General features: G+C 45.1%; 2 protein-coding genes across 8 annotated transcripts in view; one reads left to right on the top strand and one right to left on the bottom strand.

Annotated features, from left to right (window-relative positions):
- Window positions 1-7,693, bottom strand: part of LOC135902130 (high affinity cAMP-specific and IBMX-insensitive 3',5'-cyclic phosphodiesterase 8B-like) — a 41,288-nt gene extending 33,595 nt beyond the window's left edge. For 2 of the 3 annotated variants that reach the window (XM_065432070.2, XM_065432063.2), the window contains exon 1: window positions 6,675-7,693. In XM_065432070.2, the coding sequence (XP_065288142.1) occupies window positions 6,675-6,925 (251 nt within the window). In that variant the 5' untranslated portion in view covers window positions 6,926-7,693. The remainder of the gene's footprint in view (window positions 1-6,674) is intronic. The other variant, XM_065432073.2, reaches the window with a different exon arrangement.
- Window positions 1,049-23,047, top strand: LOC135902168 (uncharacterized). Of its 5 annotated transcripts, none has more exons than XM_070531826.1 (8): window positions 1,050-1,617; window positions 2,618-2,715; window positions 3,312-3,414; window positions 4,102-4,187; window positions 6,025-6,096; window positions 8,630-8,737; window positions 8,858-8,911; window positions 20,082-23,047. In XM_070531826.1, the coding sequence occupies exons 2-8, from the start codon at window positions 2,659-2,661 to the stop codon at window positions 20,214-20,216; spliced, it is 615 nt and encodes a 204-aa protein (XP_070387927.1). In that variant the 5' UTR covers window positions 1,050-1,617; window positions 2,618-2,658; the 3' UTR covers window positions 20,217-23,047. The 5 variants fall into 5 exon arrangements, with proteins under 5 accessions (XP_070387925.1, XP_070387927.1, XP_065288179.1 ...); XM_070531825.1 differs by having other exon boundaries at window positions 1,053-1,617; window positions 2,618-2,730; XM_070531824.1 differs by lacking the exon at window positions 6,025-6,096 and having other exon boundaries at window positions 1,049-1,617; window positions 3,988-4,187.
- Window positions 23,048-23,398: the final 351 nt, after the last annotated feature.

Below are 23,398 nucleotides of genomic sequence, written 5' to 3'. Positions count from 1 at the left end.
TGGTTTTTTTCCTTCAACATTTATTGGCAGGTTGCACGAAATATATAGCTACAAGAAAGCATCAAGCAATGTCGTCACAACACTCCCCAAAACGTCACACCGATAGAAGAGTATACACCATCGTGAGTCACGGAACGCGCAATTCTGTCATCCACGGTTAAACTTATCAAGAAATCTTACGTCCAGTGAAGATAGGCACAAAGATGGCGCGCTAACACGCGTGCTGCCAGCCCTTGCTATGAGATCAGCTTCAAAAATCTCATCATGCCTTCGTGCCCGTTCTATCGTCGTCAATAAAGCTTCGTCATTTGATTCTCGGCCAGCCTCTCCAAACATGCACGCACTAAGAAATTCATTTCATAGAAGCAGCCAGACAACAACGCAGGTGTTCTCGTGCACAGCTCGCAAGATCATGCGCAGCCCTGAAGAAGCCGCACAGAGTGAAACAAAACAAACGCAACAGGCTAGACGGGGTAAGTGGAGAGAGTGTCTATGTTGACAGTGAAGCTCGCCCCCTGAAATATCTTCTAATGAACCAATTAAACAAATTATTGCGGTAGAACGCCCCCTAGATGGCACGTAACAATTTCCATCGTATAACTAAAATTTGCTATGTGGTTTGGTGAGGGGCCCTTTAACAGAAGGCGAACAAACTGCCCTAATTACAAAGGCAATTCATATGCTCACATACTTTTTATTTAGACATGTAAGCCTTCGTATCTGTAACAGTTGGCACTTCATTACATAATTACAAGTTACTTATTTCATTTCACATCATTTTTCTAAAAACAAATGACAAAAGTATTTTCACCGCCCGATTCTGTGACCGATCCCCCAGAATGGGCTGCGCCATTTGACTGTCCCGGTCGCCTCCTTCAGTAGCATTAGGCAGGTCTTTACGACCTAGGAACATATACTATAGCGACAAACTAGGTGGTATACCTGTCCTGTCCGACTTCCGGCAGAAAAGCCATTTTAGGATTATATGAACACGTTAAACGTATCTGTCACCCTGATATTCGAAGAATAACCGTTAAGTTGACATTAATTCGTGAATGCCGTGGGCTTCGATTCCGAAATTGTGCCATGTTCTATAATTTCATAGCCCAATACGTTAATTGGGAAGTTGTCAATTAACTAATCGAATGTTGCAATTTGTCGTGCAAGTGATGTCCATCTGATCGGGTAATCCAGCTGACGTGACCGATTTGCGACATCTGTGACATGCGATCTTTAATAAATAGTATAGCTTTAAAAAAGAGCGAAAATGCAACCACTACATATTGACTGTTTCTAGTGCTTATGGCATAGGCGGTCAAGTTAAAGAGATCATCGGATCACTCAGCCCCAAACGACCAGACATGATCACATAGCCACGTTGACCAAATAAAGAAGACGACGACGACGGTAAGCATGGGCGTCAAAAATTTTCACCATGCATATATCTTGTTTATAGAGTTGTTTAATGTGTGCCGGCTCAGTGATAATGTAGCTAGTTGTCACCAACACTCTTTTTACTTATCAGATTTTTTTGTCTTCTTTTTTTCCTTGCCGCAAATTACTGGACTACATACGTGGCGCAAATTTTACGCAGAAGGCATCTGACAGTGAAGACGTGTAAGTGAGCTGCTAACAAATGACAAATAAACTAACGCTGAACAAGTAGCGCGAGCACGGGCAGACAGCCTCCCCGTCACTGCTTGCCACAACAAGTCATCGAAATGTGTGACCCAGCCAAATAAGTTTTACACCTCATCCCAAGTTAACGCTACTGAGCGTCATGCCAAAAATATTATTCTGATCTGTATCCGTGCGGATATTTGCTGCTCACTGTAATGGACATATGCACGGCCATCTCAGCTATTACTTTCCGGGAGCCCACCTACTACATTGAATTGCAGACCTCATCCGTATGTCATAAACTCTATGAAATGCCTCGTTAATCTAAATACACCTATCGTGCAAACGCAGCTTGCCAGCCACGGGTGACCTGTTTCGTCTTCAATGCCGCATACAAGGAGGCGTTCACACGTCGTGAAGCAGCACATGTAGATATCTGTAGCCCCTATGGCGTCATTTCTTGGCTGATGTTTATTAACAGTAGCTCTTGGGTAACTTTCCCGTTTTATGTTGTCCTATTACCCTTAGAATGCTTATTATTAGCTTTACACATTGGGTTCATCGTTATTTTCGTTATTTTCTGATTTGTGTTCATGTTTAACATTTGACGTTCGCTCATAGTATACTAAACATTTCCTGAATGTGTGTATTCACTGAGTAATCGCCTTCGCTGTATTTGTAATAATTTAATTTCTGCATTGCGCTAGTCCATCTTTATACGCATCAGGCTTGTGAAACCACTGCAATGTACGTGAGACTTCAGGCACTTTCATGTAGTTCGCAACCGCTTTTCGCCTGAGGGACACCCACCAGCTGTTGAAGAAATAAAGAATCAATCAATCAATCAATCAATCAATCAATCAATCAATCAATCAATCAATCAATCAATTAGTTAGTTAGTTAATAAAATAGTCTCATTGATTTATTATTTTTTTATTTTCTTCATTGTTTTCTAGACGCGAAATTTCAGTGTTGAGGTCTCGTATTCTTTATTTAGAATCCGCCAACTGCCTTTCCTAACGGGGACAGACTGAGAGCATGGACTGCTGGACGTCATGGTATACCTTTAACAACAAGCCCAGCATACAAACCATGGCAAGTGCCTCCTTTGTAAGTGCGACTGAAAACTTGATACACGCTCTTGCACGAAACGGCGGCACTTTGCTTTCTGCACACATGTTTAGAGATCGACCTGCAATTACGACTGAGAGCATTTCAAACATTCTATAGATTTCTGTCCGTGTGCTTTTATTATTATTATTATTATTATTATTATTATTATTATTATTATTATTATTATTATTATTATTATTATTATTATTATTATTATTATTATTATTATTAGAATTCGTGTCTTTCTACTGAAAGTCGAAAGGACGATGTGTAACTTTTTTTGAAGTACGCCGTTAAGCAACAAGTCAACAAGTAAATCGAGAAGCAATGCGCACTGCACAGGGATTCTAACGTGAAAGCAGATTCGAGACGCTGATTCGTTAAAAAACACAAGTTGGCGGCAGTTATCATTCGTCAACTAGCTGCAAGCCCCCTATACAACACCATGCCTTTCAACTTTTAGTGGCGATTTCTAATCACGCTTTTCTCACTCACTGAATTCTTGCTGAGAACTAATAACTTTCGAAGAACTTAGGTCCCACTGGCACTAATTATTTTCTCTTTTTTATTATTTCCAGACAATACATACAATAGCGCTGATGACATGCCTGCTCGCCATCCTCAAAAGCGACGACGCAGCAGTTTACCTGAAACTAAAAGCTATAGAGTGCACGTCACCAGGTAAATCAACAGGATCAGTGCACCGACAGGCCATTGATATATCAATTGGCTATTCCTTTGAGTGTTTCTATGGTTTTACAGCGAAAGCTGTATATGGCTAACCTTCTGTAGTTTTTTCGGCGTCCAGCAACAGAAGCGGGCTTAGCGATTTCTAACAAACCCATACACAACGTGTTTCGTTGTTTGCTTTGTGTGTGATCACGTACGGGTGCAGTGCGGCGGCGCAGATGTCAAAATGTGGAACAGATTAGAATGCTCACCGTGAAAAATAGCGTGACGTCAAGGTTATCGCAGTATATAAGCAGGAGAGGTATCGGCGCTAAATACAGCTGCGTTATCGATGGGGCGGACACGTATAGTTCGTACACCCGAAGAGCAACATGCGTACGAGGAACGCCGGTGGGAACAGCAAAGAGAATGTGAACGGCGCCTTTAATTTTTTTTTTAACTCTTGGCCTTCTCATAAATAAACGTTTTTCACCACCGGCGAAACGACCACCGACGAAGAATGTTCCCGCGATGCTGAACGAAAACGACAATCTCGAGCCCGGGTAACCGTTCCACTCTGTGTAGATGGAATGGCAGCGAAAGCATTTTGCTTTTTGTTTGAGAGCTTTGACTGCCATCAGCTTTCGCTGCTATTCCATCTTCACAGAGTGGAATGGTCGTCTTTTTTTTTTCTTACAGAAATTTTTATTGTCGCTGTGTTCGGAATGGTTATCACCTACATAAGCATCCTCACGGACCTCTTCCTTCTCGTTGGAATTGAAGATGTAAGTAGACCTCCAACCGACGAACGATATGAAGGTTACCTAACACACATAAAAAGCTCAACAGGGTGATCGTTTTGAAGTTTCACGGAATTTTTTCAATATCGCCTGTTGCAGATGCCATAATTGTAGTCCGTGAGCTTGATTATTCAGAGAGGCGGACATTTCTTGCACGAGAACTCGAAACACATATTCAGCAAACTAACAAAGATTCACTAATTAACTTAATTAATTTTACGGGACATATTGCAATTTACTAATTGTAGCTGGTGAGTTTGCCTGGCGTATCCAATTAGAATGAATTTCCAAAATGACAACAGTTTGGAGATATGCGCCGTAAAATGAACTGTTGTTCCACTTACTTTTTTTTTTTTCAGGGAAACGCTCTTTTGTGCATTGAAGCACGAAAGTAACTGGAACGCACGCCCACGTATTTCGTCCCACACTATGGGAAATAATATATCGAAACTGACGTCATCCTGGAAATCCATTTCAAATGGATACTTCTTGCAAACTCAACAGCTAAATGAACTAGAAAGGAACAGCGCCAACTAAGACGATCACGAGAGGGAGAACGACAAAGGACAAGCGCTTGTCCTGTGTCGTTCTCTCTCTCGTGATCGACTTAGTTGGCGCTGTTCCTTCCTAATTCAAGTATGCACCATTTAGCCCAAATGAATGTTGTTTTCATTAACAGCTACAATTCGTAAATTGCAATATGTGCCGTAAAGTAATTAATCCAAAAGGTAATGAATAAAAATTCGGTAATTAGTTGAATATGTGTTTTAATGTCTTGTGCTGGTAACGTCCGCCTCTTAGAATAATCCAGCTCAAGGACAAGAATGATCCTTTCTGCCGTAAGCAAGTTTTAAAAATTTCATAAAACTTAAGAATGTCCCCCTGTATGTGCCTATCTTACTTTTATATTGCACGATTTCTATTGGGTCAACGGCCGTTAGGTGCTGCAGTCTCGCCAATAACTCACACTTTAAAAACAAAAAAAAATATCGATTACATTCCCCATGGTCTGACCAAACTTCGGTCACCCAGCACAGCGATCCAAGCTCTAACCATTAGGCCACATGCAATCACACTTATTGCATGGAAATATGAGTAATGTCTAGCGCACATTTACATTACAACACACGCACGCTTAAGCTTCGCCTTTAAGTGTGGAACGCGGTAGCATTCAAAGATGCCTGACTGCTTCTCACGCTTCCCGGCAACTGCAGTTTATGCAACCGTAATGTTTGCCGGGAAACGGTGGCAGCGAACGCTATGCACGAAGGCGAGCTTTCTGGTAGAAACGCGGCCTCTTGCGTGGGCCGCGATGCGCGGAGGCGAGCGCCATCTGGAGGTGTTGCAAGGAACCGGGCGCGCCACTCTATGAATGGTAGACGCTGGAAAGGGGGTTTGTGTTTGAGTTTCCGCGTAACAGAATTATATTTTTCTCGTATGTTCAAATTACAATCCGAGGATATCATGTCTGTAGGTTGTGCTCAAGTCGTACTTTGCAATTTTCCTTACACATTTGACTTTGAGAATTCACTTAGTCCAGTAACCACTTTGCGCTACACGGAGGGTCTGCATATAGTTGCCATGCGTGGTTCGGAATGATCTTTTGTGAAAAGGCGGTCGACGCGGGACGCTGGATTTTCTACGGCACAAGGCCCTTAACGCCATCGCGGTAAAAACAAAGGCGAACGCACTACACAGTCCAATTAAAGCTCGAAAATAGTGCAAGCAAACACAATTGTCTAGATGCGAAAGCCACTCAAGAAGAACAACTCCATTGAATCATAAATATGAGTGGTGTATATGGGTGGAGCCCCTATTCCAGGGCCCCATATTGGCTTCTGCGGCTCGCCGGGCCTGGTCGATGGTCACCAGCTGGCTTCCCAAGTCCAGATCGGTGAGTCGCGCGTCCCACTACCATTTAGCGAATGAGTTCGTAATTAGCGGCGAAACGGCGTGTGCCGGGCACCTCGGGCATTCGTATGTGATGTGCTGGAGTAGGGTCATTTGTCTTTGTGTGTACATCTTGTGTACCCTGTGCAAGTGAGGAAAGGTGTTCGTCTGTAGTCGTCGCCAGTCCAGTGCCTGCGCCTTGTTGAGATTTGGACGGAGAGACGCCTTTGTTCGTCGGCATGCAGAGTCTTTGCATCTCCAGTATTTCTTGCGGCATTCCAGGTGTGTGTGTGTGGGGGGGGGGGGGGGGGGGGGGGGGGAAGGGGGACCGTTAGGGCGCTGTGATCCGCGGCTCGACCTGTCATATCTCGAGCCAGGCGGTCCACCCTTTCGTTGCGTCCACTCCGGCGTGTGCTGGGCACCAGGTGATCCCATGGCCTTGTGTTAGGCTTATATAGTTAGGCTTATATATATACTGCCTAAGGTGGCCTTAAGTTCTCTGCCCTCTGAGATGGCTCGCTTGTATTCCTCACCGTGCGCGACGAGTTTGGTCGTGGAAGACGTGACCCCCGCCCAGCTTACCTGTGCTGGTGTATTCTTTGAATTGGTCTTTGATCCCTGCTGGTAGTAGTTCCTCGTCGGAGTCCGGGATCGGGGTCTTTGTTTCTGCGTACTTGTTGTGGAGTGAAGGCGGCAGTGCGCTGCACGGATCTGGAGCGGGATCTCTCCGTGCTTGTGCTTCTGCTTCTCTGGCTTTGACCCGCCGTGCAGTCCTCTTCCTCGTGTTCAGAGGAGAACCATCTTAGTTGTCTGGTGGCCAGCGGATGTGGCATCCGCGATGCTCGTGGCTGTTGCGGTTGCTTTAAGCGCTTGGTGCAGCTCTTGTCTCCGGAAGCGTCCCCCGCACGAGGCACAGATCGGTTCACAAGGGTGTCCTTCGCTTGGGTTCTCGAGCCCACACACCTTGAAGATTCGTCGCGTAGGATTTGGGCAAACGTCCGTGCAGTGCCCTTTGCAGCGGCAGATCTTGCCGACTTTTACGGTACGGAAGGGGTGACACAAGAGTTCTCCTCCATAATAGTATACGGTTCTCTTTAGTACGGGCCCGCTGAACGTCAGGGTGGCATTTTGGGTATCGCCGATCATGCGGGCCTGTATCAGCTCGACTCCTTGCGTGCGGACCCGCATGTTGGTAAGCAGGGTCTATGACAGAGTGTATCGCGGTATGCCGTGCACCACCCCTCTCAGTCCGTCTTCCCCGGTGCATGGCTGAGTATGCTTTCACGGCGTGGTCTGTACTGTTGATGGTCAGGAGGCGAAGTCCCCGTGCTTTCATGTCCACCTCTTGGTGCGCAGTAGAGAGGATTGCCATGTCAGAGCCCGGCTTGATTTGCAGGAGAAATTGTTCCCCAGAAAATCGATTGTTGCAGACTTCAATGATTGCTGGCGCCATTGTTGATGGGATGATGTTGCGTAGGGGTAGGTCCTGATGCGTTCGTATAACGATCTGAAGTCGTCCTTTGGTAGAGGTGGGAGTTTGGGTAGTTTCCTTCCTTTCGGAGAGGGCGGTGTCTTCGGGTCCTTGTTTGTTTCCAGCTTGTCTTTGGCCGGCGCTTTGCCACGCTTTCGTTCCAACGCTTGTTGCTTCCGTTGGCGTAATAGCGTTAGCACCGTTTGCCAGTCTGTATTGGTATCAGGGGAGGGGGGGGGGGGGGTGAGTAGGTGAGGTCCGCTCACCTCCGTTTGGTTGATTGGGTAGCCCGTCGACGTGCTGGACCCGGTGAGGTCCATTCCGTCTTCGTCGTTTGATGCTTGCCGGTGTGGCGTCCCGGTGCTCGTGAAATCTCTAGTTGCTTCCGTATAGCCATGATTAGGTCAGCTCAGAGTTGGATCCCGCGCCGCCGGCACAGGCGTTGCTGGAACGCCTCGTCGGCGGTCGGGTTAGCGGGAAGAGGACGATACGGCCGCTACCGGCGAAATATGACTATACCAGCGAAAGAGGCCTGGGCAAGGGCGGTCGGTGGAGGACGCGTCGTTTCGGTGGTTTCGGAGCGCGCCTACGACACGTCCGTTAACATCGGCCGACTGATTGGAACTCTCGCCACTCGGAAAAGGAACCGAAGGAATCACGCTGCTTGTGGCAGCCTCTTGTATTCATCGTGCCCACGCCAACTCGCTATTTGCGATGATCGCCGCGTGTGCCACACTGGTGCGCGACAGCACGTGTGCACGAGCCAGTTTCCTTTACGCCAAAGACGCAAGAATGAAACCGGCAAAGTTATAGCGTTCTATTAACCACTTCCCGAAAGCTTAATCGCTTCACACAGATTCCAAAATGTGCGTTGGATCTGCATAATGTTTTTTTCTTTATTGCCCGTTGGCATAACCTGCTCGCCAGCACTTACGTAAGCCAGATATGCCAACACTCGTTTCTTGGCGGCGTCATGACTACACGATCAAAAAACGTAACGTGTTACGATCTTGTCGCACTAGTGTCGCTTAAACGTTTGGTGGAATCGACCTTGCTTGCTGCGCAGAACTGCCGGATGGCGATGAGCCTGTTCACTTGGTGGAACAGCTTCTGCATATCACTCCAAAGTATGCTGGCAGTCGGCGTTCTCACCAGCAAGGTCACCAGGGAAAATGTGAGTTATCACGTTAATTATACAGCACGTGCTTGTTGTTCATCATCTGTCGTTCACGTGTGCGCGGATTGCATCAAATTTTAATCTCGTTTCTGACATTCCGGATTTTATTTCTCTCAGTTCACAGTGATTATCCGCTGGCTGTTACTGACAATTGTCGTCCTGATGATTAAGGTAAGTATAAATGACTGTAACAAAATCGACTGGCGTAATATTTTTGTTGAAGCATAGTACGGTTTATTTACGTGTCTCGCTTAACGAGAAAGAAAGAAAACCGATTCGTCAAAGTGCGAAAGTAGCAGGCTTCGGTGACCGCGTCGTCTCTAACGATCGACGCTCATAAATTGTGAGTACACGTGTGTGAGGCTTAAGCATCAAGCCTATCTAAGTCAGCATGTTGAAATTAAGAGAATTTGCATACGATTTCGCGGTTCGCACAACACGCGCGAGCGTCGCGCACCCAGAATCTTGTTGGGATCACGTGTAATGAGACTGAACCCATCGGCATGTTCAGTCCCGCCACTGAAATGCGTCCGGATGAAAAAAAAAATCAAATTAATTTAGTTTCCGTCACACGTACATATGAGATGTGGGAGAGTCTCACCGCTGTGCCGACGCTATATTGCGTTTATTATCGCATAGGAACTTGTGCGACTTATTACAGCAAGACGATCCTATCGATTGGTCAAGGGGAGAACAACTGTAGTCTTCCTGCAAGTGGCACAGAAAGCCACGGTGAGGTCCTTCCAGGGCAGTGAATGTATACGTGCAGGAGGCCAGTGGTTTGTAACGCGGGTCAATCCCGGAGGCACTGTAATGAGAGGCGTGAGTGGGCCGATCCTATACCAGTGCATGACATATGTGCCTTCGCAAAGTTTTTAATGCGATGCCATCAAAACGGCCTTCGGCGATGTAGGGAAGTATGTCCTCGCAGGGGCGTAGCCAGGGGGGGGGGGGGGGGGGGCTTATGGGACTTGAGCCCCCCCCCCCCCGAAATTTTTTCGTGCTGTCATGCGCCGCTGACCAAAACAACTCCCGGCGCCGGAAATCATGCTCGATTTTGTCTAGAATGTCCTGAATTCATGCTCGAAAAAACATTTTAGCGCGAACATAGCGAAATCGGGCTGGATTTCCTGGAAATGCCCATGCATCGGGAGTCACATACCGTAACGCAAGGAGCCCCACCGAGCACAAAATTTCAAGGGCGTTTTGACGGCGAGCGGGCTCGTCTCGGAATCTCGTGGAGGCCGCGGAATCTACCGAGCGCTTGGATTTCCATTCTGAAACTTTGTGGGTATAAAGTTCTCATAACATTTTGATACGAAAGGTGCATTGACATTTCCAAAGTCGTGCTTTAGATTTTCGATTCCGGAATTTTGTGGGTTTAATGCTGTTGTAAACATTTGACGCCAAAGGTGCATCGACCTTTCTAAAGTCGTACATCGGGCCATACAACGAGGCAAGCCAAATCAACATACTATCAGACAAGTTGACAAAGCACGCAGCGAGGTCCGATGAGACAAAGCGTTGTGGTGGTTCATTTGTGCCATCAGGTCACAGAAAAGAATATGATTTTTTTTTCACCTGCGCCAAAGCATCCATGTCAAGACACTAAAGCCACCATTGTAACTAAGTTCTTATTTATTTTTCTACCTAGACTTTTATTTGCGAGGATACATTAAGCCTCTTTCTCATCTTTTTATTTTGTTCTCGCAACCCGCGGGCTGCCAATCCAGCCAGAGCGGCATGCGTTTTTCTCGTGCTGCATCGACAACCGCGCGGCGCACTTAGATGCGCGTTCGTTTTTTTCTGGCCGACTGCCTTTTCACCTGGCAGAGTTTTGGACGCTTTCTGGCTAGCAGACGAGAAAAAGAAACAATGCATAGTCGCTCGCTGCCAGCATTGCGGGGACTCGACGGAATGCAACGCGTTCGCTTGTGTGCGCAAGGGAGAAAAGCGGGGAGGAAGCGCGCCGCCTTCTGTCGCACGCGATACATTTTGGGAGTGGAGGGAGGGGGGGGGGTGCTGTGATCTGTGAATCTGTGGTTGCGCAACCTGTTTATTTGCCTTGTTTGACGCATTATATATAGTGACTTTTTCTTAGGTACGTAGATTTATTGGAGACTTATATATATTATGTGTATACGTATATTTAAACATCTTGTTGAGAGGGTTTCTGTATATGCGCAGTGAACTTTGTTTCCAGTGCCAATTTTTGCCCTGTATCACGCTGTATCTTCACATATGTATATTCCATTGTATCTTCGCATTTCTAATGTACGAAGGCGAGTCAAATGAAAGTGAGACAACCCGCCCCGCGCAATAATGGTTCGGTTCATTATTTTCGAGGCACGCGCGTAGCACATACACATCTCATTTGCAAGTGACATGCAGGGGTGAGGTTAAATGTTCTTTAATGTTCTCATACACTGGGTTGAACAGGGTTACGTGACATAATGGACACTCCAAAAGTTGAACAGCTTGGTGTCGAGAGGTTTTTGACACATGAAGATGTTTCCCCAAAAGAAATTATTCGCCATATGGCTGCCGTATGCGTTGAACATTGCGTTTCATTGGCCACTGTGAAGCATTGTAGCAAACTGTTCAAAGAAGGACATGAAAGTTACAAAGACGATCCATGGCCGGGCCAAAGCCACCGTGCAATCATCACCAACACAATTGAAAAGGCCGTGGTTGCTCAGTGGCTATGGTGTTGGGCTGCTGAGCACGAGGTCGTGGGATCGAATCCCGGTCACGGCGGCTGCATTTCGATGGAGGCGAAATGCGAAAACATCCGCGTACTTAGATTTAGGTGCACGTCAAAGAACCCCAAATGAGGGTGACGACATTTTGTCTGCAATTGTGACCGAGGATGACTCATGGTGCCGCTACTACTAGCCTGAAACACTACGGCAAAGCATACAGTGGAAGCATTTGAATTCACCACTCCCAAGGAAAACTAAGGCCGTCATTTCTGCCGGAAAAGTGTTGACTTCTTTTTAGATCGTTAGGGGCCATTATTGATCGCATTTTCTAAACCTGGAGATACTCTAAATCGTTTCAGATATTGTGAAAGGTCGGATCGGCTGCGTGTCGCAATCAAGAACAAACGACGTGGAAAATTGAGCATTGGGAACATGTTGCTTCACAACATTGCCCGTTCCTACGTCGCTGATGTGGTTAATATGAAACTGGCAAAGTTCAAGTGGGAAACGTTGCAACATTCCTCATGCAGCCCAGACCTGTTTTCTTGCGTCTTCCACATTTGGTAAAATTTGAAAAAACTGCTCAAGGGAACCAGATTCGTGTCAAAAGATGACGTGTAGTCATTTACAGATTTTTGAGGCAGCAACCCAAGGAGTTTTATGAGACGGGAATTACGCGACTCGTTAGTAGGACAAGTGTCTAAATACTCATGGTGACTACATTTAAATAAAGTACCCCGTTTATCATATATTCGCATTGGCTCACTTTCATTTGACTCGCCCTCGTATATTTTGCAGAACTCCTGCTTTTTTACATGTGCTCTCTGTTGCGACTATAATTTCGGAGCAATTTCTCGCAATACACGAGCGGTGACAGCTGCTCCTGCGCAATACATTCTAACAAAGGACAGCGTCATTGAGATGTACCCGTGGTCGTTGCATATGTACGAAAATTTAAACAAGGTGCTTAAATGATATATATATATATATATATATATATATATATATATATATATATATATATATATATATATATATAAACGAGAAGAAAGGGGGTTAACCGAGGGCCCCGATTTTATTAGTAATATGATAAGAAGCCAACAAACTGGCTTCTTCTGGTTATATATATATATATATATATATATATATATATATATATATATATATATATATATATATATATATATATATATAGATCCCTCGACTGATTCTGTAAGGAGGAGGCCGAGCGGCAAAGTGAGCCCCCCACGAACGAAATTTCTGGCTACGCCACTGCTCGGTGGAGAAAGTGGCGGGGTTAGACAACACCAGCTAGATAGCACAAGGCCTGCTCACTCCGATCCATGACGTCACGCTACCTGGCCCAAAATTTCCATTGACAAGGCTTGCGTGATGAAAGCGGTGAGGTCAAAATCACTGTGGCCTACTCGGGAGCATCCCCATTAGGTTCTATTGCAGTCGGGGCAGGTAACATGACGCCATGGATCGGAGTGAAAAGGCCTTGCGCTATCTAGGTGGTGTTGGGTGAGAGCAACGGAGCGTATGTGACGTACACTTGCACGTGACAGGAGACGCCGCAGTTGCGCAGTGGGCGCGCTGGATATGGCTGGAATGCGCAACGCTATTTACCACACTGCGAATATTTGAAGGTATATATAATAAAGCGGCACCACTGAATACTAGGACGCCACAATTCTATTCGGGCATGTACCCAGGATTTTTTTTTCGGAGGAGGGTGGCAAACCAAGATAAATGTTCTATGCAAATGAGAGGGGACGTATCGTTACTATTACAAATGTGAATAATGCCCGCTATTCGCCATTAGGACGCGTAAACTTGGAAAAGAGAATGGAAATAAGGTGCTTCTCACAGGTACGTACCTGTGAGAAGCACCTTATTTCAATTCTCTTTTCCAAGTTTACGCGTCTTAATATATTTTCCAGTTTACGCGCCTTAGTATCTCACCGGCGTACGCCGGTGAGATACACCTCTCCTTTACTTGGCAAACAAGGAACCACATCAAGTGGATTCGCGCATGAAAGAGGCGCAGGAAGAACACTGTCAAGAACAAGTAAATAAGCGAAAGTGTAAAATAAAGATTGCTAGTAGCGTGTTTTTGAATTAGCTTCGGAAGAATTGTAGAGAAATATATATTTGCGGAACAATCACAGTTCCTTTGGATCCCTCGTTTACATGCTCTACCAAGTCCAAAGCCGACTCGTGTTGTTATTTGGGAAGTCGCGTAACGATGGTTGGTCACCAGTCCCGTACAACCACGTAGAGCGCAGGATGCTGCGGTTCTAGGCGTACTGCGGCCACCGCGGAAGGTTAGAAAAACACCCACACAGCAGAGAAGTGGCTTCGCGTCAGGCGGCTCGAGTGATAACTGTAGAAGCGTCATTCAAAACACACGGAATTATTCTCCACTTCCAGCGGCGTTTTCTCTAATTCCTTTTTAAATAAAAGGATGTTGATCCATAAATATTTTCACAAACAACGGCTAAATTTGTTAATTTCCTCTTTTCCTTCATGTTTGGCTGTCGCCTTGGCTCTCTCCCTTAGTAGATCGCTCAATTTCTCAACTCCTTGCGACTCTTGTAGCCAGTTGCAAGTTTTGCACGAAAAGTGCTGTACAATTAGGGAAAAGCCAGACGAGGTAACGGATGACAGTCATATTGCTTATGGGTTTAGCGGTTATTGCAGGGTGTGATGATGGACGCAGTTTCGCATTATTTTATTTTCCACCTTATCTAACCCATGTCGCGGATATATGGCTCCGAGGATCTGCCAGCGTCGCGGCGAGCCGTCACTCGAGGAAATAATGAAGCAAAAGGAAAAGTTAACCGCAACTGGCGTTTTCTGTGGCCGCCACTCGCTCCACGAGCATGCAGACGAGCTGACCACGAACCGAATCCCTTTCCTGGTTTCTCGATCAGTCTAAACAACGAAGGTTGAACTAAGGAAGCAACAGCGATGCGCGTGATCGTTGAATACATGGTTGCAACTGAACTCGAGTTAATCGCGCGGGCACCGAATCGATGAGAAAACTGACCTTCACACCCCAGGGGATGCCGATAACTACCGCCATCCAAAAGGAGTGCAAAAATAACAACCATTTTACTCTGTAAAGATGCAATGACAGCGAAAGCTGACGACAGTCAAAACTCTCAAACGAAAAGCAAAGTGCTTCACCTCCGCCGTGGGTCGGCCAGAAGATAATCGGGCCGACCCGTGGCGGAGTTGAAGACGCGTCGAGCACCTCCCCCCCCCCCCCCCCCCCCTCATACGTTGGCCGATCCCGAAGGTAGTGAAATGTCGGGCCGACCTGCGGCAAAGGTGTAGCATGCGTTAAGCACTCCCCATACGTGAGCCGATCCCGAAGACAGTGCAACACCGGGCCGACCTCCGGCGGAGGCGAAGCAGGCATTAGGCACTCCTTATACGTGGGCCCATCCCGAAGATACCGAAGGGCGCGTTACAGGTTCCCGAGCCTACAGGGGTATGTGCCATTGAGCTTGGACCCTTTCTGCACTATCACCAAGATCGGCCCACATGATGATTTTTTCTGTTGACGGACGCCGAAAAAACTACGGAAGGTTAGTCATCTACAGCTTTCGCTGTAAAAGGCCGCAAAATATTGGCCGCCGAATAGATTGATTTGTCGGCGCCTTAGGAATGTGTGTGAGGAGTGGCGGCGTGGGCGGGAAAGGTGGGGGACCCCCCCTGGGTACGTGCCCGATTCTATTGCATCACAGTCGCTCAAGTGTAGCACTTGAAAACTTTCAAGTGGGAGTATGTTAGGATTGCGCAATACACCGGCAAGTCACATGCCTTAAAGGGTCCCTGTAACGGTTTGGACAAATTTTGTAGACGCGTAGGGTATAGCTAAAGTAAAGCATTAGCTCCACAATTTAAGAGGAAACTTTAACTCCGGTGCTTCTACCTAAATACATGCAAAAGGAGAATTCGTTTTTCTCCGCAACCATTGCACCAAACTTGACAAGGTTTGTTGAATTTAAAAGAAAACTGAAATTCTAGTGCCTGTTGGTTTCAAATATTTTGTTTAGGTCGTCAATTTTTACTAAAAATTGGCAAAAATCGCAATTTTACGAAAACGAAACTATCAAGTTTACAAATCTAACTTAGCAAAGAAAAATGATATCACAATTTTGTGAATCGCATCTAATAGTACATCTAAAGGGGACAACATTGACACGTTACAGATGAATCAAAAAAAAAATTTGTAATATGTAAATACAGCTTTTGCAAGACCGAACAACCGAACAAGTTCATGTGATATATAAATTGACACATCGAATTTGTCCGCTTTGAATGATCTAATGGATTCCGTTAACAAAACCGCGATATCTGTTCTTGATGGAGAGCTATTAATTTCTAAACTTTGTGCTTCTATTTTTGTTAAACTTTAGAATTTTTGAAAGTTCCTTCAACACAATTCAGGCCCTAAATCGAAATTGTGCTCCCAACAGTGACTAGAATTTAGCTTTCTCTCCCAAATGCAACAAATTTCATTAAATTCGGTCCAGAAGTTATATCAGAAAAGCATTTTTGCATTTGACGTGTATTTGAATAGGCCGCATCGGAGTTGTCTCAAATTAGGAGAGAGAGCATATTAAGCGTTTTATATTAAAAGAGAGAGCGAGAGAGAAGTGGTGCTCTATGAAGAAAAGGTTGGCACTGTCTTCTGCAGCCCTCGATAGGAGCACGGCCCAGCGCCAGCTACGGACCATTACAAGTTACCCTCCTTCCTAGTCACGCCTTTTCTCCTCAACTCGTTCACCGAGCGATCGGGGTTAAGCCAGTTAAGCTCCACCTTCACTGGCTCCGCGTCATGACGTGACGTCGTTTCGTCTACTTCGGTTGCCTTGGAGCCAGCGCGCGAAGCCGGCCCTCTCGGCCCTCTCCGCCAGCCGCCTGGCCGTCGATGCTCCGCGAGAGCTATCCAAGCAGCGTGTGTTGCGAGCGTTCTGTCGCAGCGCCGAGCGTGTCCGGTATTCCGGTAACCGCAGGCGAGCTGGGCGTTTTGATGGATGGGCGGAGGCGTAAACTGAAGCCCTTCCATACCACACCGCTGCGATTAAGACGCTTTAGCGTATACGTGAGCGTCCTGCACGGTGCAGCTAACTGCATGGTGGCGCAAAGCTTTACCAGCTAAACACAGAGCTACTATTGCTGTAGCCAAGTGTAAAGCATTTGAAACATTTAAAAAGACAACGTCTTCACAGTTACGCTCCCGCCGAAAATTTACACCAGCAGCAAAGTAGAATACATTGCTTACTGTTAGGGGAGTCAATCCTGAAATGCGGATTAACAATCTACTGTTTACATTCCAATATAAAGGGAACGCTTTAGATAGAATACTACAGATTATTGCCATCAATCGTGCGTGCGGTACTCAATTCCAAAGTGATAATCATTCTTATAATATATATATATATATATATATATATATATATATATATATATATATATATATAGAGTGCAACGTTTTGATATGTCCACAACTCGACACCAGTGTTTGTTTGTTATACAGTTAAATCTCGATATAACAAAGTCGGTAAAATCGGCAATTCGTTTCGTTATATAGAAATTTCGTTATACCCGCCGCGGTTGCTTAGTGTCTTTGGTGTTGGGCTGCTAATCCCGAATCCCGGCCACGGCGGCCGCATTTCGATGCTGGAGAAATGCGAAAGCACCAGTATACTCAGCTTTAAGTGCACTTAAAGAACCCCAGGTGAACCAAGTTTCCAGAGTCTATCACGACGGCGTGCCTCATAATTAGACAGTGGTTTTGGCACGTAAAACTCCATAATTATTTAAATTTCATTATATCGGAATTTTATATATTATGCAAATAAGTACAGTCTCTGGTGGATTTCTATTACACGAAAGGGGCCGCAAAATTTTTTGAATTATCGGGCAACCGGAAAACGCAAATTTGAATGAGAAAAAGAATTGTCTCATTGAATTTGAGATTCGGCAACAAAAGATACAGTTTCAAGCCGTATCGACGATATGTTTACATCGGCGGTACGAAGCGAAGCCACGCTTTCGCGTCCACTCCGTCCCCGCGGCTGATAACTAGCGGGAAGACGCCATCATGAGAAGCGCCGGAAGCGAATGCTTCGTCAGCCTCTCGCTTCGATATGTCTCCGAAACTCGAGATTACGCAACCTCCAGCACTAAACGCGCAAGAAGACGGCGCATGGTACCACGCAATCTCAGCTCGCCAAGTCATTGCACAGGCGGCAGATTACCTCTGAAGAAAGTCACAGTTTCACCTGAAAGGCGAATCATTGATTGCGAGAGCAAATTATTAGACAGCTGTACGAAAGAACGTTACCAGCTTTATCAGCTGCATAAGCTACTGTAAGCATTTGCTTAGTAATTAATAAACACGTTGCCACGCGCGCCCAGGCAAACACAAACACCTATGAATAACCGTGGACACTCGCTGTCTGAACGGTGGCACGATGAAGAGCGGTGAGTGAATTTCCCTTCGTGTTGCCTCTCGCTTCAATGCGAACTCAACGCACGAGAACACGGCGCACACGAAGCCATCACTTATTTCAGGCCGCCTAGCCTTCGTACCCACTGGAGTTTACTGGAGTTGCGCTCTAACCTGCATCCGCCCCTCCCCCCTTGTAGCGCGCGCACATCTCCCCTAAAGCCCCTCCATCCACGCGCCACCTGGTCGGCGGTGGCGCGTGGATGGAGGCGCTTTAATCTCCCTATTCTTCCCGCTTTCCCTCCTTGAGCGCGCAAGACGCCGCCGCATCAAGTCGCCATGCTTCTCGGCTCACCCTCGCACCTACAGCGTACGGCGCGCGGTGGCGATCTTGTCGTAGTTGGGCTTTGTACGGAACATCACGTCGAAGTCGACAGCGGAAAACCGCCTGGGGTGTCCATATAATTGCTTTGGCATAAAAGGCCGCGCAGGCTGCGTATGCTCTCAGCCAGGGCCGTCCCGGAGGCGCCAATCTGCTACCCCACCCTCGCTTGATCGCGTTGTTACCGCGAGCCTGCTCCCCTCCCCCCTTGTTCGTGCGGGAAGATGGTGCTCGTCGAGACACCATCCTTCCCTGCGCACCCTCACACGCTTTCACTGGCATATAAAACACGCAGCGCGCTGGGCGCGAGAATCCTATCCCACTTGGACTTCATGCAGTACGTGACGCTGCTCTGCTCCGGCGGTCGCTCTCCATTGCGGGGGCACGACTTGAGAGGTGCGTTCGCAAGCAGCCGCATGTAATTAAATAATTTGATCATCCGCGTCCGCTGAAATCTCCATTTATTTTCTCTCTATTTGTTCGCGGCGTCGAGAACATTTTATGTATAAATCGTGAATAAACACACGTTATATTGAAGTTCAATATACATGGTGTCCTATGGACAAAAAGTTAAAAGGTAAACACTTCGTTATATCAAGAATTCCGATATATTAAGCTTTGTTATACGGAGCATTAACTGCATTGAATAAGAGATATATTCTGGAAAGTTTTAAAATTACGAACGCGGAAGTCCGCCCTCTTCGCTACACAGAGATGTGTGTTGTACCGCATGTTTATACTAAATATCGGAAAAGAAACCATTACTTCCCGGTTACACGTTTTAATAAATTAAAATTGAATTGTGCTTTCATTAGCTTCAGTGGAGTGAAAAAGATATGTCCTTCAGCACTGACATTTCTATTTGTCCTTACTTTATACATTCATTTCTTTTGCTCTAGTGTGTTAAATATTACGTAGTGTTGTGGGGTCTGTTGTACTCTTGCCATTCTAATTGTTCTTGACTGTATCCTGTTCCTTAGATATATGTAATTAAATAAATGTTATGTTTTTGGCTGTTGGGAAGTGTTTGTACTGTGTTTATGTGTACCAAACATTAAAAAAACATTCAGTATTTGTTATTCAGTGATTTATTTAGATGTCACAGTTGTGGTCAAGCTAGACTGCCTAGTTCTGCACACAAGGTACATTTTGGAAGCTTACAAGTGTATTTGTTTAAGTGAACAAATACCTTAGTATTATTATTTCTTGTTTTCAATTCCAACTGATTGGCCTCAAGTGTACTCAAGCTACACTTATGTAACTTTTAGTCTGTGGTCCTTTTTATTGTATGGAAAAAATAAAGGCAATTTTCAAATACAACAGCAACATATCTTTTAAAAGCTTATAACCATCTGATTAATTCAATTCTGGGGTTTCAGGTGTCAAAACCACACTGTGATTATGAGGCAGGCAATTGTGGGGGACTCTAGAATTATTTTGACCATCTGGGATTCTTTAATGTGCACCCAATGCCTGGGATACAGTGATTTCGCCTTTACTCCATAGAAAAGTGGCTGCGATTTGATCCCATGCCCTGGGCTTAGCGGTGCCACTATGCCAACAAAGCCACTATGCCAGCATGTCAGGTAATTTGATCAATTAATTATCCTACTAAGTTACATGTGTCGCATGCATGATGGCCACCATAACTAATATTGTGTTGACACAAAATTGAATTTGTATTTCTCACAAAAATTTGTTTTCATTCAATCCCAAACAAAAAATGATGTGCAGTATTGAGCTCCTGTACAGTCTCATGCCTGATGTCCCTAATGTATGCTGTTGCAGAGTCACTACACACGTCAAGTGCATGCCTACTACCAACATGTGAAGCCCCTGAACACCTTACAATCAATGATCAAGGAGACTGTGAGGATAACTGCCTCAAACTCGGAGCAGCAAAACAAGCCAGGACAATCCTAAAGCAAGAAAGGTGGCTTAGACCACTGACCAGAATCAATAATGAAGGCATGCTGATGCACCAGCCAGCAGCCTACCTCAAATTGGATACTCATCAATTATAACCCCACTGTGTCACTGTAAAAATACTGCACAGATGATGAAAAAGCATCTTTCACTTCATTTCATGGACAATGCCCCATAGTTGCACCAGAATGCTCTGCATGCAACGCCGTGTTGAGTTCTATAGCAATGATTAAATATCTCACTTATTTTAGCAGACACACCATACAATTAAATACAACTGCATGAAAGAGTCTTCAGTTGCTCCCTGGTCAACACAGGCACATCGTAATGTCTGGGCATGTAAAGTTGTAGCATGCTAGGCTTTGTGTTGTTCAAACACATTACGGGTATCCTAAAATGTGTGTCAAGATATGGTGACACATCATGATCACCAAAGTATTAAGTTCAAAAGCTGCATTGTGGCTTACAAGGGAAGCCATAGCAGAAGAGTGGATTAATTTAGAACACATGGAGGGCTCTTTAATGTGCAGTTAAATATAAGTGCACGCACATTTCGCATTCGAACCCCATTTGCATGTGGCTGTAGCAGCTAGGAATTGAACCAACACTCTAGCAGTCGGCAGCAGAACACCAGATTCACAGGCCACCAAGCTGGCACTGACACAACATGGCTTCATTTGTGATATTAATGAGTGTTCACCATATCCTGCTCTCTGATGGCAGGAGTTAGACAGTGATTACACTGAATGTGCATTTATGTTAGTTTAATAGCACACAATTATTAAACACTATTTGCAATTGTTGAGATGATTTAAGTGGCAGTGAGTCTTACTTAATGCTTTAACACTAAAATTATTTCCAGAAAAGCATACTAGTACTAAATTTTCCGAATTTTTTTATGCAATAAATTTTTTAGGTCATTTATGATTCTGAAAATACACCACTTGATCCTTGATCTGAACTTGCACTGTGTTGTGTTGAAAACTGAAATCAAAGCCAATTACTGACCGTGCTCGTCATTGGCAATATTGGTACAACCGGGTAGAACCTCCCATGCCGAGTACAACTTGAGATTGGGAGTTAAAGGGTTAAGGGCATTGCTCAGCATTCGTAGTACAGTAAAAGAGAGGTAAAAGATCCATACATGCTATTCATCTCTCTCAAAGCAATGCTCAGCACACTGGAAGTCTTACCAGATTTTTTTCATTTGCTTTCTAACTATTCTGAAAACTTCTCAAGTACAGAAAATCACAGTTTTAACTTGAACATATTGAAAGCTGTGCACATTTTTTTTCAATCAGTTGCCCTGTGCACTCCATTGTCAGCACTCTGACATCCTATCACAGTGCTTCCAAGCCATTGCTTTGCATATCGCAAAGTTTGCCCATTATGCTTATGTTGCACAATAGTGGGTTCTTCTCTTTTACACATTACCGGCAACCATTCATGCAGGTGACTACATTTATTAAGTTTTATTAACAATAAAACCTAGTGTGCGCACCTCATTTTTGCTAATGTACAGTGCTAACAGCACTAGCATGCCACATGCATATACATGCAGCACTAATCATGGCTTGCATGTGGCAGCGGTTTTGCATTCTGTGAACTTTTCGTGCATTTTATTTAGGGGAGAGAAACAATTTTCCAAGTGGTGCTTAGCGAATTAAGCCAGAAATCTTTCCTTCGATGGTTTTTTTTTTTTATGTAGCGTCTCCTCTTAACTCCCAAGTAGGAATCATTGATAGGCTACCTAGAGCAAGATGTGAATTGACCAGCCCTGTAGAAAACACTATCGAAACTTTACTGGTTTTGTTTCCAGACAAAGAAGCAATTTCTAAAACCTTGGCTTTTCTAGGTAGCATGCCATGTACAAATGACCACTGATGCATTCGTCCACTTACGTGTTGGCTACCTGATTATTTCTTTCTTCCTTCGTGAAAAGCCAACTGTAACTAAATTTCACATCGGCTAAGTTTGCTATAAATGAGTAGTGAATCAGACTGAACCAATTTTGGCAAGGCCGCAGGTCTGGTAATTGTATAGTTTTCTTGTTAGCAGCTTTTAACAGCACCTGAGCAGACAACGTGTGTATCTGGTGTTGCCACTATGACATAAATTCGAACACACCGCCTCCGAAATTCTTTCAGCACGCCGTGAGTGCCGGGCACTTCGGCTGGCTCACATTGCAAGCACCTGGAGCTAGGTCACCCGCAATACTAATCGGAGCGTGCAGTTGAACAAGCGCATTAATGGCGAGCAGGCTCATCATGACACTGCACGGTAGCTGCGCTATGTAGCACACGCAGCTATTCACAACTCCAGTCTGGCCGTGCTACGTGATGCGGACCGGCTTTGCCCGCCACCAGTTTTACGGATGGATTGTGGCCAAATCCAGGTTGCACACTGTAAAGCGTTATCAAAAGCAGGTATACGTGCGGTCTAGGCTTATCTCGAAGGTCATGCCGAGGTGCCTTGCGTCAAGTCATGCGTCACTTCTGGCAACCGGTATTGACGGTCTTTTCAGTTACGGCATCAAAAATGGCTATTTTCCTCAACACAGCCTTAATATTGCTCAAAATTGCCCATTCATGTCATGTCAGGCAGTACGACTGTTATGGGAACATATAAGATCATCTGCACTGTTGAAAACTATGATTACACAATTTTTTCAGCTGTAAAATCAATTTTGTTTAAAGATTTAACTGCATTTACCAATTTATTCTTTGGGAAATGTCTGCATAAAATGTCCATGCTATATTCTAACTTAACAGCCTATTTCAATGTTGCTTCCAGGAATGTAATAGCATGAAGGTCCTTTCACGGTTTCAGTACAAGAGTCCCAATAATGCTGTGTTTAGGCACATGAATTTATGAATGTAACATTACCTTAATCTTATAAACAGTGCCCATATCACACCTTTGACTCTCACTTCCAGACACAGAGATAAATATTTACAAGTAATTTACAAAAGCTCATATCACATAGCAAGTGCGTATAAAGGGTACAACACAAAGTGCCTATCACGTATTTATGAGTTCGTTGTTCAACTGTGTAAGGACTAACATTACAGCAAAATAAAAACATGTCAGGACGGTAAATTTAGATATGAGGTGATAAGTACGACAGACAGTGGTTCATTTATATGCACCTTTTTCAACTTGGGCTGTGGTGTGCTGCA

The sequence above is a fragment of the Dermacentor albipictus genome, chromosome 1 (genome assembly GCF_038994185.2).
Source record: "Dermacentor albipictus isolate Rhodes 1998 colony chromosome 1, USDA_Dalb.pri_finalv2, whole genome shotgun sequence".
NCBI classification, from domain to species: Eukaryota; Metazoa; Arthropoda; class Arachnida; order Ixodida; family Ixodidae; genus Dermacentor; species Dermacentor albipictus.
Note: the sequence above shows the minus strand (reverse complement) of the source record. Positions and strands in the feature narration are given on the sequence as shown.